At 39.9% G+C, this 16,343-nt stretch overlaps 1 protein-coding gene across 10 annotated transcripts in view; it reads left to right on the forward strand.

The window, feature by feature from the left end:
* The window catches only part of CAMK2B (calcium/calmodulin dependent protein kinase II beta), a 240,945-nt gene that overhangs the window by 89,942 nt on the left and 134,660 nt on the right, over positions 1-16,343 (forward strand). For all 10 annotated transcript variants that reach the window (XM_060787518.2, XM_060787520.2, XM_060787521.2 and 7 more), the window contains exon 3: positions 6,956-7,015. In XM_060787518.2, coding sequence (XP_060643501.2) covers positions 6,956-7,015 — 60 coding nt within the window. The remainder of the gene's footprint in view (positions 1-6,955; positions 7,016-16,343) is intronic.

A 16,343-nucleotide genomic window follows, 5' to 3' on the forward strand; every position in this document is an offset into this window, starting at 1 on the left:
ACTACTTTCAAAGTCAGGACTACACTAAGAAACAGGAACGGACACTTTGAAGCCAGGAACAGAACTTCATCATCATCATCATCATCATCATCATCATCATCATCATTATTATAATTCAGAGGCTCAATGGCCATCTGTCCAGACAGGTTTGGTTGTATACTTGTGCCTGGGAACAACAGGCTGATGTTCCTGGGTTATACATGTCAGTTCCTCATTTCTTTTATCATAAAAACATGGGGAAAGTTGATTACATGGCAAACCCTTTGTTTGTATGTCACAGACTTCATTAAACGTGTGGAGGATAAAAAGACATTTAAAAAATTTATCTATACGGGTTAAAGAAAATTATTATAAGCTAATATGGAAGTGGTATCTGACACCAGTAAGAATAGCATATATGAATAAAAATAATTCAAAAAATTGTTGGAGAGGGTGTCAAGAACCGGGAACATATATACATATGTGGTGGCAATGTAAATATGTAAATAATTTTTGGGAGAAAGTATTTAGAGAAATAGAAGATATAATGAATATGAAAATTGTGAAAAGTCCTAGTATAGCCTTATTATCACTATATAATAACAAACAATTGAAAAAGGAGGATAAAGAAGCGATAACAAACTTATTAACAATAGCAAGACTGCTCATAGCAAGGAACTGGAAAAAAGAAATAAATATACAAATAGAGGAGTGGTACAAGGAAGCATGGAAATTAGCAATAAATGATAAGCTGACATGTATATTAAAAGTTAAAAAAGGTATATGGAAACAAAGCGATTTTGATGCTGTATGGGGTAAATTTGTTGTAAATGGTTTAAAAAACAAAGAAGGAAAGTTACCGTCACAAGAAGAAATGAGATTTTGGACAGACAATATGTAAAAGTTGTGGCTTGAGACGGGGGGAGGGGAGCACAGTGGTGGGGAAAAAGGGGGGGAAATGCTTAAGCAGAATAATAAGACTATATGTTAAAGAGTGTGTTGAATAATATGTAACTGCTATAACAAATGTATAACAAATGTAGTAACTATGATAAAACAATAGAAACACTTTAAAAATGTGTGGAGGATGAAGTCTCTCTTGCCAGGATAAAGTTTTTGCCCTCTAGTAAACTGTTGCCATATTATTAGGATACAACCAATCAGGAACTGACATGTATAACCTGGGAACAAACCAACATTTAAAAATCCTATATTTTTGGAGTGTAGGGACGTACAGAGATCCGGATTACCGTGTTTCCTGGCCAGAACCTGGATAGTCCTGCAACTGAAAATCTCACGTTTTTAGTACTTTGTAGTGATTCTCCCCATGTTTTCAGGAGATGTTGTTTGGCCACCTGCCATTTTGAACCAGGAACTCCTGAGATAAGGGTACTGTTTGGATGAGCCCCAAGAGGCTTCTAAAATGTATAAAAGTAGATCCAGTAACTATTGGAAATGTAAGAAAAATGTTGGGACATGTATAAAGGTCCAGAAGTTTTGGACTCAAATATATATGATGCTAGAAGATATTGTAAAGCTTAAAATGGCAAGGAAACCAGAACTGTATTTGTTGGGGGGTGATGGGGGACCAGTAAAAAATAAACACACACAGAATATTGCTATTATTTATGAGAATAATCTATGTTCAGAGATGGAAAGAGTGATACAAGAAGATATGTGTGAATTGAAGACTGGGACATATTTATTAATTTGATACAGCATTGATGAGGACAAACTTCAATTACTGTTTTTTATATAGAGAGGAGGGTTATTGAAAGTAGAAGGGTAGAAATAAAGTGGTAGTTAACAATAAGAAGTTAAAATCAACATGCAAAGAGCAGGAGGCATGTAGATTAGTTTAGTAGGTGTTGTAGTTACTTTTATATACAATAAAATAATGGGTTGTTGTAGATTTTTTTCAGGCTATATGGCCATGGTCTAGAGGCATTCTCTCCTGATGTTTTGCCTGCATCTATGGCAAGCATCCTCAGAGGTAGTGAGGATAAATAATGTTTTTTTTTCTTTTATAGTGGTTTATACTTTGTTTCTTTTATATTCTTAAGTTTGTTTTGTCTTTTTGTTGTTATATTTTATTATGGGGGGAGAGATCCCTTTGCTGGAAGGAGGGAGCTCCCTTCCCGGCCTTCCTTTGGTCCTCAGACAGCATTTCCTCTTGGTTAGCGATTAAAAACGCATCCAGAATTGAAATGCCATATCTAACATCTTTTTAAAAACTTGTTTCTAATACCAGTAGATAGTGTAATCTACACCAGGCGTGGGCAAACTTGGACCCTCCCTCCGGCTGTTTTGGACTTCAACTCCCTAACTAGGAATGGTGGGAGTTGGGATCCGGGGCACATGGAGGGAGGGCCCAGGTTTGCCCATGCCTGATCTACACTATAGAATGAATGCAGTTTAGCTGCTGGGAAATCCTGGGAGTTGGGTTGCTGTGAGTTTTCCGGGCTATAAGGCCATATTCCAGAAGCATTCTCTCCTGATGTTTCGTTTGCATCTATGGCAGGCAACCTCAGAGGTTGTGAGGTCAGAAAATAGGACAGTTCCACCTTGTCTCTGCACTGTGCTAGTAATATAATATATTGTGTATACATATAATATTGATAATATTATAATGTGATACAATATAATATGATACGATATTATAATTATATATTTTATATTACATGTAATATTACTAATAATATTACAGTATAATGGTATAGTACAATATAGTAATATATAATACTAATATTATGCTAAGAACAGTCAACTAAAACAATCTAGAACACGCCAATTAAAATCCAAATCCAGGTCTGGGTCAATTCATTATCGCGAGTTGCTTAAATCTTCTTCTCACATTGCTGCTATTCAATGGTCAAACGCTTGGTCCCATAGCCAAGTCTTGAGTTTCCTTCTAAAAGACAGAAGGGAGGTGGCCAGTCTGATGTCCCTGGGGCGGGAATTCCACAGACGGGAAGGCCCTGTTCCTCGTCCCCACCAATTGCGTTTGTGATGATGGTGGGATCGAGAGCAGGGCCTTTCCAGATGATCTTAGACTTCGTGATGGTTTGTAACAGAAGATACGTTTGGACAGGTAAAGCTGCAGGAAAAATGTCATTCATTCTTGGAAGGAAATACCTCTGATTTCACCTTATCTGTAATACCTCTTTCTACAGAACGCTTAAGAGTATCTCATAAATGGGAAAACTGCAGAAAGAGGGTAATATTTTACATTTCCAAGGCTTTTCATAAGAAATAGAAGCAACCTAACTAGCAGAAAGTCTTGTTATTTTCTCATGCGGAGAGTGAATCTTGTATCGTCAGAACTCAGTGTGCACAGAGATGAAGCCATGTTCGTCCTGAGAGAATTGAAGAAAATCAAAACAAAGCACAGTGACTTATAAGTAGAGCTTACACACCCTTTGCTTTAAAACTGACAGCGTTTGCTAGCATTTATTAGAACAAATATTAAATACAAGCACACTTAAATATTAAATACAAGCACACTTAACAGTCCAGCAGCTAGTTTGGATACAGTTGTGAAACAATGTTTACTCAAACTGTGATGCTCCAGACTTTGCTGTCCTGGTGTGTTTTTTTCACAGTACATAGCACCAGATGATGGTTGTATATTAGAAAAAGGCCTCACGAGTAAAACAGTCATAGTAGCTCCATTCCTTCTGTATGTATTGATTCCCCTCTAGTATTGGATACCTACAATAACTACATACAGTATAAATGGTTTTTTTAAAAGCCCTAGCAAGTCCTGTGTGCTTTTAATCTCAATACTGGTCTGCAGAGATGATTATTGAGTCGCCTAAGGGCTGAGAACAGCGGTATACAAATAAAGTAAAGTAAAGTAAATAAATAAATAAATAAATATTGTAGACTATTATGTTTTCTCAGTTGGCAGAGTCCGGGAAGTCAGATTTCTACGTAGAAAGGTAATATTCATGTTTCTGCCACAGGGAAGGTAGTCATCATTGCAACAGTCTGTGGAAGGAATACGGTTGAATTTTATCTGGAGTGTGTCCAGAGGAGGGTGACTAAAATGATCAAGAGTCTGGAGAACAAGCCCTATGAGGAGCGGCTTAAAGAGCTGGGCATGTTTAGCCTGAAGAAGAGAAGGCTGAGAGGAGACGTGACAGCCATGTATAAATATGTGAGAGGAAGTCATAGGGAGGAGGGAGCAAGCTTGTTTTCTGCTGACCTGAAGACTAGGACGCGGCACAACGGCATCAAACTACAAGAAAGGAGATTCCATCTGAACATTAGGAAGAACTTCCTGACTATGAGAGCCATTCAGCAATGGAACTCTCTGCCCTGGAGTGTGGTGGAGGCTCCTTCTTTGGAAGCTTTTAAATAGAGGTTGGATGGCCATCTGTCAGGGGTGCTTTGAATATTCCTGCTTCTTGGCAGGGTTTTGGACTGGATGGCCCATGAGGTCACTTCCAACTCTATGAATCTATGATTCTAAGTACTAATTTCATCGCTGTAATGATCCAGAATTAAACGGGACAATAGTTTCAGGCCAGTTCCACTCAGTAGAAAAGTCCACTCCGACCTGGGTTTAAAAAACCTAGGTAAAAAGCCCGGGTTGGGATGACTTCTGTTCCCACACTTACTAGAAAAACCCACATTTTTGGCAGGGGTGTCACCTATATCCCCTCCCCAAAACCCCGTAAAAACAATTTCCCCCAAATAAAAAACCACTTACCTAGCTGCCATTTCCGTGCTGGCAGCCCTCCCATGGTGTGTAGAAATTGCATGCTAGGAGAAGGGAGGTGGGAAGATATTTTTTGGGGTGTTTAAGGGGTTTTGGATACTTTTTTGGAGTTTCCAGACTCCAGGAGCTCAGAAATCCCGAGACTGCTGTATACATTGGGCCTGGAAGTTGCACAACACGATTCCTGGTCCCAATCCACACAGCGCCCACACCTCGAAAGACACAGGTCTTCTGAAAAACCCAGGTTTTTCCAGGTGTCAAATTAATTCAGGACAAAGCAGGGTTTTCCTGCTTTGTCCTGAATTGATTCGCTTTTACCTGAGCCATCGTTTGTACACGTCAGGTAAAAGTACGCCTGTTTTAGGTGCTGTGTGGATGCACCCTCGATTGGCTTTCTCAACACTGTTCATAATGTTTAAGTCTCTATCTCTCTATCACATATCTTTACCTGTATGTGTGTATATATATTATGAATGAATATGGTCTTAATACCTTAATTTAGCATAAAACAGCTTAAAGTTACAGCAGAAGTAAAGCATCAGCAGAAAATGGGTGACCCTCAGCTGTTATTGCACTGTAGGAACGATGGAGGATTTATTTGAACAACACCCAGAGAGCCATGTTTCTATCAAAATATAAGAGAAGTTTTTATTGAGATTTAGATTTGTAAGTTGTTAGTAGCTGTGATTTATGTTGCCCCTTTATCTTAAAATAGACTACTATTTTAATGTGCCCCCTCCCTGCCTTCTCCCTCCTTCCCTATCTATCTATATCTGTCATGTTGAAGCAAAGTCAGTAGTTGAATTCACTCTTTATAACATTTACACTGGGCTGCTAGATAATAACCAGGACACTAGTAATAATTTAAAATCTGTTTTGCCGAAATCTATAAAGAAATGTGTTCATTATTTGAGACTATAAGGTTTCACAGAAACTGAAGCCTCGCCTAAATATAAACAATCGGGTGGTGAAGTGAAACATACAAATTCTGATTGCCAATCAGGAGAAAAAGTCAAAATATAAAGGTTCAATTTTGGTAATAAAATATTTATAATTTTACTTGGACTTACTTAGGTGATCTCTCGTTGTCCGAGTAGGATTGTCTTCCGAGATCAGTGTAGTGGCATTGGGTCCGTAGGTGACTGTGGAGCCCTATTCTTGATCTGCATCTTCTCCCGCAGTGAGGACATTGGTTTCCAGGTGGACGGCGGTCCCGGTCAGGGTTGGCTTGACGCACCTTCCTCTTGGCACATTTCTCTCTTTTGCCCTCCATTCGTGCCTCTTCAAATTCTACAGTACTGCTGGTCATAGCTGACCTCCAGCTGGAACGCTCAAGGGCCAGGGCTTCCCAGTTCTCAGTGTCTATGCCAGAGTTTTTAAGGTTGGCTTTGAGTCCATCTTTAAATCTCTTTTTCTGTCCTCCAACTTTCCGTTTTCTGTTCTTGAGTTGGGAGTAGAGCAACTGCTTTGGGAGACCGTGATCGGGCATCTGGACAATGTGGCCAGTCCAGTGGAGTTGATGGTAGAGGACCATTGCCAATGCTGGTGGTCTTTGCTTCTTCCAGCACGCTGACATTTGCTCGCCTGTCTTCCCAAGAGATTTGCAGGATTTTTCAGAGGCAACGCTGATGGAATCGTTCTAGGAGTTGCATGTGACGTCTGTAGACAGTCCATGTCTCGCAGGCATAGAGCAGGGTTGGGAGGACAATAGCTTTATAAACAAGCACCTTGGTATCTCTATGGATGTCCCGGTCCTCAAACTCTCTGCTTCATTCGGAAAAATACTGCCGCACTCGCAGAGCTCAGGCGGTGTTGTATTTCAGTGTCAATGTTGACTTTTGTGGAGAGGTGGCTGCCAAGATAGCAGAATGATCAACATATATACTGTATTGATGTGTACTGTATGTTGTATTTATATTGTCTGTTTTGATAAGGCCAATTGGTTGATCAATAAAATTGTTTACTGTAAGAAAATACACTTGCTGCAACAAATTCATCAGGAAAGGAGACTGGACTAAAATACTTTTCTCTAAATGTTATTTTTTTTTAAAGTTCACATCATTCAAAAACATTAATCTGAGCCTGTTCATTCTACAGATGCTACTATCATACCTTATTATCTTCTAGAACTACCACAGAAATTGTAACATGTACGTTTGAGGTTCTAGAAAATATGGTGTACTAAGGCAGGAATATTCAGAATGAATTGTCTTTCACATGCTAATGGGAACTTGCTCTTTATTTTGTCTCTAGATCACCAGAAATTGGAGCGAGAAGCTCGAATTTGCCGTCTCCTGAAGCATTCCAATATTGGTAAGTGACTTTGTGTTTAGAACTGCAATGAGGAAAGTCTGACTTCCTTTAAATGATGGTTTGGGAGTATATTGAGGATTCTTCCATGCTGTGTATATTTTTCTTCATTGATGAGAAGGATGAGGGTGTCCTTGTTCATTCATAAGAAGCAATATTTTGATTGCCAGGCAGGCTAAGACAGTCATTTTCACACATCTGTTCTAACTCTTTTTAGGCTGTAGCTGTTTTCTGAAATCCAGAATATTTAATTTTTGTAACTAAATTACAAGCAAATTTTGCAAGGGAGATGAATAGATTCTGAGATTGGAATTAGTCCCTGGTCGGCAACTAATGATTTTGATATAAGGCAGTACATGTGTTGTATTCTCATTTTTTCGAAGTTGTGAATATTTTTGTCAGCTGCAGAACAGTAAAGAAGAAAGGGCACGATACTTGAAAGATGGGCAGAATGTTACTGATCTAGTGATAGGCTTCATGCCAATGGCCATGATGGCTGGGGGATTTTGTGAGTTCCAGTCCAAAAAAAGGATAGCGTTCTGGTGGAGACATTGACCTAAGATTGCTTTACATGTCTGTGGATAGGTCATAGAAGTGTTATGAATATTTTTTCAATAACTTTAAAGCATAGGTTCTTCTTATTGCCATTTTCTAGTAAGAGAAAGGGTATCAGAACTTTAACATTTTTACACAAAGAACAACATTGGACATACAGACATACAGATTCTATGTAACTACATTGGATTCACAAATAACCTACAATTACATTGGCTAACAAACAGACAAAGCAGACAAAGGGGAATTGCATTTATTTATTAGTTTGTTTATTTACGACATTTATATGCCGCCCCTCTCACCCCGAAGGGGACTCAGAGCGGCTTACAAGGTATATATTACATACAATATATTATATTATTAGCATAGTACAATATCAGCACTGCACACTGCTATATTGCACCATACCACTATATCGTAATATTATTAGTAATATTACATGTAATATAAATATATTATTACTATATCATATTATTATTATTATTATTATTATTATTATTATTATTATTATATTGCATTCCATCATAATATTATAGATATTATATGTATATACAATATATCATATTATATATATTTTTATTCAAATTTTTTTATTCAACACTAGTTGTATCCACCACGTGTTGCTGTGGCCAACCTTCCCTCCCTCTTTCTCTCCTTCCCTCCTTACTTCCTTTCTTCTCTTCCTGTTCCCTTCTTTCCGCCCTTTTTCTTTTCCTTCCTCTTTCTCCCCTTTCTTTCTTCCCTACCTATTCTTGGACTGCAATTCCCAGCAGTCTTCTGATCAATCTACCTACCTACCTACCTATCTATATGTAATCTATCTATCTTATCTGTCTGGAGGATTGCTGGGAGTTGCAGTCTAGGAATAGGAAATTGGAAATATGCAGGAATTGGGATGCTCTCAAAGAAATCCAAGAAGAAGAAAACTTGCATCTTGAAAGAAGTGCATTTGGATCCTCCTCCTCTCCTAAAGAGCTTGTCTAGGGAATGCTGGGAGCTGTCATCTGGAAGAGAGTGTGAATATGTTTTGTGTGTTTTGTTTGCCAGGGGGAGTCATTTTACGCATGCACTGTAGCTTCTTTTTGGCTTTTTAAGTCCCTTCTGCTGTGTTTTTCAGTGTTTTTATGAGTGATGGTCACTCATTGGCCTGATAGGTATATTGTGTCCAAATTTTGTATCAATATGTCCAGCGGTTTTTGAATTATGTTAATCCCACAAACATTACATTTTTATTTATATAGATTCACACACATTCATCCATCCTCATTCATACATCACCATTTCACCATTCTTCCTTCGTAAAGAACATCTCTTAGGCCAGACTACTTCATTGCAAATCTGCCAACGCACAGTTCCAAAACTTGTAAACTTCAAAATGCCAAAATGAATCCCCTTTCTCTAAGAACAATGTCAAGGATCAGATCCCTGTTTTCCATACAGCGGAACCTGACTCCCCGCAAAATCCAAAACTCCAAAATCACACTCCTTTCTTTTCCCTTGAGAAAAGGAGCCCAAGTGACCAAACTTCTGCTTTCCATTGCAGATCTGACACTCCAAGGTACACTATCTCTCTCCTTCCCAAGGAACAAAGCATAATGGTTCAACAGTGCTGCTGTCTGTCACACTTTCTGGATTGTAATAAGGTCTTTTATATAGCAATTTTTTTTTACTGATGTTGTTTCACAGTTGTAAATAAATGACAGGTTGTTTTCCAGCCGGAAGCATGTTGATTCCATCAATTCTTAGCAGATGTTGATTTTGTGTAATTGATTTTCCTTCTCAAGGAGCTTTGTTTGCTTTGTTTGTGTTGTAAGAAACTTTGTAAACATTTCCTTAATTTAAAGAGCCATTGTCTCTGATAAACAGATGTAAAAACTTTCCCCCCAAAAAAGTTCAACAGTTAATCATTTGTCACAGTTCTTATCACTGTCAGGAGTTCAGCAACTTTTAATTACAGTTCAGCAAGCAGACAGGAATGCTGTCTCCAAAATTATTAGCTCTCATTCATTCATTCCTTTCATACAATTCCATTCAAACCATATATCATATTTCATCATGACAGAACTATGACATCTTGGGGCACATCTACATTAACCCCTTATTGTGACAGAGAGGAACGACGCACAGAGCTGATCTGGCTTAATCCAGACTTAACTGCAGTAACCAAAATTGCAAGTTGCTCTGAATTCTTCCTAGTTTCTGAGCAACATGGTTAATGTAGTTCCAGTCCCTTGTCATGGCGATGAATGAATATAAATTTTCCAACTGATTCTTTTACACTCGTCACCATTACCCCTTCTTTCATCTTGTAATTTAATCCCATTTTACCAAATTTATTTATTTATTATTGATCAAGTTTTATTGTGTTTTAAATAACTATTACAGGAGTTTTAGGGTAATGATGAGTGTCTATTTGTGTATTTTTGGGTTTTTGTGTTTTATTGTTGATACGGTCAGTGGACTAATCAATAAATAGATCTTTCTCTCTTTTCTGCATAGAATGGGATAATGGTGATTGTAGTGTGGAGAAACTCTCTGCAGATCCATTGGCATTTTGCTGATAAAAGTCACTCAGGTCCACTCCAACTTGGATGCTGCTGCTGTTACAGTTCCAGCAGATGTAACCTATACCCCCCCCCCACCCCATTTTGCAGTAACTCCACCTGCAGCCAGTTTATTTCTAGGAAAATTTCCTGTACTGCCAATAAAAAGTGGAGGCCCTTAAATAGATAAGATTTAAATGCATAAAAGATTAAGGATGGATAAGGAGGAAGGGTATGCTAGGCCATCTAGATCAGAGGTTCCCAACCTGTGGTCTGTGGACTACCAGTGGTCCGCAGGAATGAACACATGGTCTGCGGCCACACCATTACTACACCGTTGCCTTGAAACCACACTGCAATGAGAGCAACTGGTCTGGCTAAACCCTCTTATAGTCCCAAGGCAATAGGGATGTCGGATTATTAAATATGGTTTTCTGTGGGTGAGCAGGTGACAACTACCGGATTGCATGTGCTCTGTATTGGAAACTAGAGCTGATGTGGTCTATCCAATGCAATTGTCTGAATCAGCACCCCAAATAACCAAACCGAATCTAAAATTGACCCTTTTGGTACTAATGTTGGAGAGTTGTCCCTAGTTAAAGTGTTCCCTGGTCAAAAAAAGGTTGGGAACCACTGAGTTAGATTAAAAATGGAGAGTGCTCCTTGTGCAGGAGTGGGAACTTAAGCAGGTCTTGCTTATCCAGGCAACTAATGCCTACTGAAATTTCTGGTAGATATATATCTCTATCTATCTATCTATCTATCTATCTATCTATCAGTAATGCCTACTGAAATTTCTGATAGATATATATCTCTATCTGTCTATCTGTCTATCTATCTATCTATCTATCTAAATAAATAAATAAATAAATAAATAAATAAAATGTAATGTTAGTTTGTGGGATTAACATAACTCAAAAACCACTGAACTAATTGACACGAAATTTGGACACTACACCCCTAACAGAGCAACGAGTGACCATCACTCATAAACCCTTCCCAAAAAACAGTGGGAAGGACTTAAAAACCCCAAAAAGCTAAATGACAATATATCGCATGCGGGAAAACGACAGCTCCCAGCATCCCTTAGATCAGGTCCTTTAGGATCCTCCTCCAAATGCACTGCTTCCAAGATGCAAGTTTTCTTCTCCTTGGATTTCTTTGAGAGCATCCCAATCCATACATATTTCCTATTTTCTATTCCTGGACTGCAACTCCCAGCAGTCCAGGAATAGATTGACTTATTTACCAACTATCTACCTCTATCTAATCTATCTATCTTATCTATCTGCAACTCCAGATTGAGAAGATAGCTAGATTAGATGTAGATAGTTGGTAAATAAATCAGCTAGGAGGGCTGCTGGGAGTTACAGTCCAAGAAAAGGTAGAGAAGGAAGAAAGGAGAGAAAGAAAAAGGGAGGGGAAGGAAGGAAGGAAGGAGAGAAGGAAAGAAAAAAGGGAAGGGAGGAAGGAGAGAAAGAAAGAAGGAGAGGGAAGGTTGGCCACAGCAATGTGTACAGCTAGTATCTATATAAATAAAAATGTAATGTTCGTTTGTGGGATTAACAACTCAAAAACCACTGGACAAATTGACACAAAATTTGGACACAATACACCTATCAGCTCAACAAGTGACCATCACTCATAAAAACACTGAAAAATACAGCAGAAGAGACTTAAAAAGCAAAAAAAAAAATTACAACGCATGCGCAAAACCAACATATATAACACAAACACACATATATACACATATACAGAAATATATACACACATATATGCACACATATATGCACACACAAAACACATACACAGAAAGGGGGAAGGAAGGAAGGAAGGAAGGAAGGAAGGAGGGAGGGAGGGAGGGAGGGAAAGAGAGAAGGAGGGAGAGAAAGAGGGAAAGAAGGAGAGAAGGAAAGAAAGGTAAAGAAGAAAGGAAGGAGAGAAGGAAATAAAAATGTGAAGGAAGGAAGGAGAGAAGGAACAAAAGAGAGAAAGAGGGAGAAAAGGAAGGGAGGGAAGTGACAAGGAAGGATGGAACCAAAGAGCAAAGGAACCGAGAAAAGAAACAGGTAGAGATGGAAGAAAGAAGAAGGGAAAGAAAAAGAGGAAAGGAAGGAAAGAGGGAGGGAAGGAAGGATACAAAGAAAGGAGAGAAAGAGGGAGGGAAGGTTGGCCACAGCAACGCGTGGTGGGTACAGCTAGTGTATATCCATCAAAACTATAGGAGGCTTCTTCAGTTTTCACCCTTAAAGCCCACCTACAGCTTATTATGTCTTAATGTGGCCTCTCTAGTAGTTTAACCAACTTAATAAGATTATTATGAAGACTGAGATGTAGTTACTCTATTCATATATCAAGTATATATCAGGCAAATGCTGTGAATGTAGTATATCCTATTTTCATTAAGGCTTTTGACAAGGTCCGGCATCGTATTCTGACAACTTATGTTCTGCTGCTTCAGAGACTAGAGCACGAATCAATGAATTCAAATTACAGGAAAGGCAGCTCCACTTTTTTTGCCTCAAAGGGTGATGACCTCTTGATCTTTGGAGGTCTTTAAACAGAGGTAGGATGAGCATCTTTAAGGAGTGCTTTTGAACTGTTGCATCAGATAGCACTTCTGCCCCTCAGCTCTGTGATTTTGTAATGCTCGGAGTTCTTTTCAGAAAAAGCGGAGTATAAATGTGAAAAGCAGACGGTATGTGATATGTACTCTGCCTGTTTGAGTGGCAGGTTTCTGAAGTCTCCGCCTTGGCATATATACACATTGTGGAGCCTTACAAACCTGCTTGAGGCTCTAATCATAGGCAGGGTGGCGCAATGTGAATTTCTAGTAAGCATCACTTTAGACACGTCTTTCCTTTTCAGATATGTGTCCAATTAAAACCACATGACACTTCTCCTGTCCACTCCCACGTGCTCAGTCTGTGCCAGCTATTCCTTTTTTGAAATCCTTTTTAGTTTTCTGAGTTTTTTTCTGTTTTGAAGTACATTAGTTTCTATGGAAACTATGTCGTCATGGGTACCTTCTAGGTAGGTTTAGAAACAGCCACAAGTGCAATAAAAAAGAAGGGGGGGGGGGGAGAGAGAGAGAGAGAGAGAGAGAGAGAGAGAGAGAGAGAGAGAGAGAAAAGAAAATCACAGCATTATATAATGGAGTTAAAACAGATGTCATGGCTTTGGAAATCCTAGCTAGGGATATGGGAGGCACAGAGGCACTGTGAAGAAGGCTGTTTGTTAGAGGATGCACACTCATGCACACTCTCTGTCCAGTGCGAGATGTGGCACCCTTTGCCTTGAAGCTGAGATATTTATATATATCCCGATGGAGCAGTGGGTTAAACCGCTGAGCTGCTGAACTTGCGGAATGAAGGGTTGCAGGTTTGAATCCGGGGAGCGGGGTGAACTCCTGCTGTTAGCCCCAGCTTTCTGCCAACCTAGCAGTTGGAAGATAATGGTGCTCCATGTAGTCATGACCTTAGAGGTGTCTATGGACAACGCTGGCTCTTCAGCTTAGAAATGGAGATGAGCGCCAACCCCCAGAGTCAGATACGACTGGACTTGATGTCAAGAGAAAACCTTTACCTTTACCTTCTGTCCTGGTTAACAAAGACACTCATTTTACAAAGTCTCTTTAAGGTTGCCCAGCTTCTCCTTTCCTTCTGCTTTTGTGTCTAGTGGGAAGCATTATTAGTGGCATGGGTGATGGGAGGAAATTATTTATTATTATTTATTTATTTTGGATCATAGAATCATAGAATCAAAGAGTTGGAAGAGACCTCATGGGCCATCCAGTCCAACCCCCTGCCAAGAAGCAGGAATATTGCATTCAAATCACCCCTGACAGATGGCCATCCAGCCTCTGTTTAAAAGCTTCCAAAGAAGTAGCCTCCACCACACTCCGGGGCAGAGGGTTCCACTGCTGAACAGCTCTCACAGTCATGTTCAGATGGAATCTCCTTTCTTGTAGTTTGAAGCCATTGTTTCGTGTCCTAGTCTCCAGGGAAGCAGAAAACAAGCTTGCTCCCTCCTCCCTGTGGCTTCCTCTCACATATTTATACATGGCTATCATGTCTCCTCTCAGCCTTCTCTTCTTCAGGCTAAACATGCCCAGCTCCTTAAGCCGCTCCTCATAGGGCTTGTTCTCCAGACCCTTGATCATTTTAGTCACCCTCCTCTGGACACATTCCAGCTTGTCAATATCTCTCTTGAATTGTGGTGCCCAGAATTGGACACAATATTCCAGGTGTGGTCTAACCAAAGCAGAATAGAGGGGTAGCATGACTTCCCTAGATCTAGACACTATGCTCCTATTGATGCAGGCCAAAATCCCATTGGCTTTTTTGCTGCCACATCACATTGTTGGGTCATGTTTAACTTGTTGTCCATGAGGACTCCAAGATCTTTTTCACACGTACTGCTCTCAAGCGAGGCGTCCCCCATTTTGTATCTTTGCATTTCGTTTTTCATGCCAAAGTGGAGTATCTTGCATTTGTCACTATTTGTACCCCACCCTTCTCAACCCCCGGGGGGTGGGGACTCAGGGCGGCTTCCAGCTGGCCCATATTTGATGCCTACAAATAAACACAATAAATATATACCAAAACTAATAATTAAATCGTTAAAAACATTAAGTTAATACAATAAAATCTACAAAAATAAAACAACCTGGTGGCTATTGTCTAGCCGAATGCTGTAGATTGGAGAGTCCATCAAGCTTGCCCATAGTCCGTTTCCATAGCGATTGTCGTCATAGTCAAAGTCTGCATAGATTACCCAAAGGCCTGTCCCACATCCATGTTTTTAACTTCTTTCTGAAGGAGAGGAGGAATGAAGATGACCTAATTTCCCTGGGGAGTGAATTCTACAGGCAGGAGGCCACCACCACGAAGGCCATGTCCCTTGTCCCCGCCAAGTGTGTTAGTGACAGAGGCGGGGCCGAGTGCAGGGTGTAATGAATCCCTTACCTTGGCAAGCTAGTTTAGGTCTAAGGAAGTGGGCCTGGCGAAGCCACAGCATCCATTTTAGCAAAGGGAGACAGGGAGATGCCATCTTAGGTTAGGTTTGCTTTAAGGGGGCATGTTGTAGTCTTGGAGGGAAAATCAGAAGGCTAAGATTGGTTAAAAAGATGGGGGCGGGGCTTAAGTGATCTGAGGGGGGAAAAAGTGACTTTTAAACTGAGGCTTGAGTTCCCAGATTGCCAGTTGGGAGTTGGAGCTTGGATAGAGTGAAGACGTTGGGTGTTAGTGAGAGCAGTTTGGGGTTTTGAAGAAGAACTTTGGGTCAGTCTTTGGTTTAGTATTCAGGATAGCTATAGAGAAATATAGCTAGAATACTGTGGGGAGCAGCACCCTGGTAGTGGTCTGTTCTTTTCCTTAAGGAAGGCTAGTTCAGGTTTTGGCTAGATTCCTAAGGGGGATTTTTGTGGGAGTTACTTTCAGAGATTTATTTCCTGAAGTAATTTTCTGTGTGGAAACTTTAAGACTTGTAACCCAGAAGTTTTTAAGATCTCTTCTCAAGCATAACCACAAGCTTTGTATGCCTGATTTTTACTGAAACCATCAAGCATTTGTACCTGAAATATTCAAGCCTGTTCAATACAAATTCTTGTTATTTTTATCAACTAATACCAGTCTCTGTGTGAATACCTTTGTGGTAAAAGTGTTATTCGTCAGTTTTTTACCAGCCTCTAAGAAAACTAGACTAACACAGAGTGTGTTACTGAGCAACCTCTCAATAGTACCTCAGCCTGTTCATTGGTAATATGGTGGCAGCGGAAACCTTTTAAAGAATCATTTTAAGTCTCTCAGTTCCAGTGGTTCCCAGTTCCTAGCTTTTCAATAACCATACTGCCGCTATACTTTGGTGAAGTACTCTGTAGTTGTGGTGTCATTGTTATAATTTGGCAGGCTGCTCTGTGGTCGTTATAATTTTGATGAGCAGTGGTGTGATCGTTATACAGGGCCTCTCCAAAAGTTCTTAAACTCCTAGGTGGGACGTAAGGAGATATGTTCGGACAGGTACGCTGGGCCAGAACCGTATAGGGTTGAAGGAGGACTGAAGAAACACAGATATTCAGTGTTAGGCTTCAGCATCACATCTGCATTAAACAGATTCAGGTCAAGAATCAGATTTTACTCTAGCCAACCTTACTGTAGCTGTGTATGTTTGCCTACAGCAAACAAGGTGTTGAGCAGCTACCCCCAGGTTCCTTATGGAGCTCCCAGCAGCAG

The sequence above is a fragment of the Anolis sagrei genome, chromosome 7, assembly GCF_037176765.1.
Source record: "Anolis sagrei isolate rAnoSag1 chromosome 7, rAnoSag1.mat, whole genome shotgun sequence".
NCBI classification, from domain to species: domain Eukaryota; kingdom Metazoa; phylum Chordata; class Lepidosauria; order Squamata; family Dactyloidae; genus Anolis; species Anolis sagrei.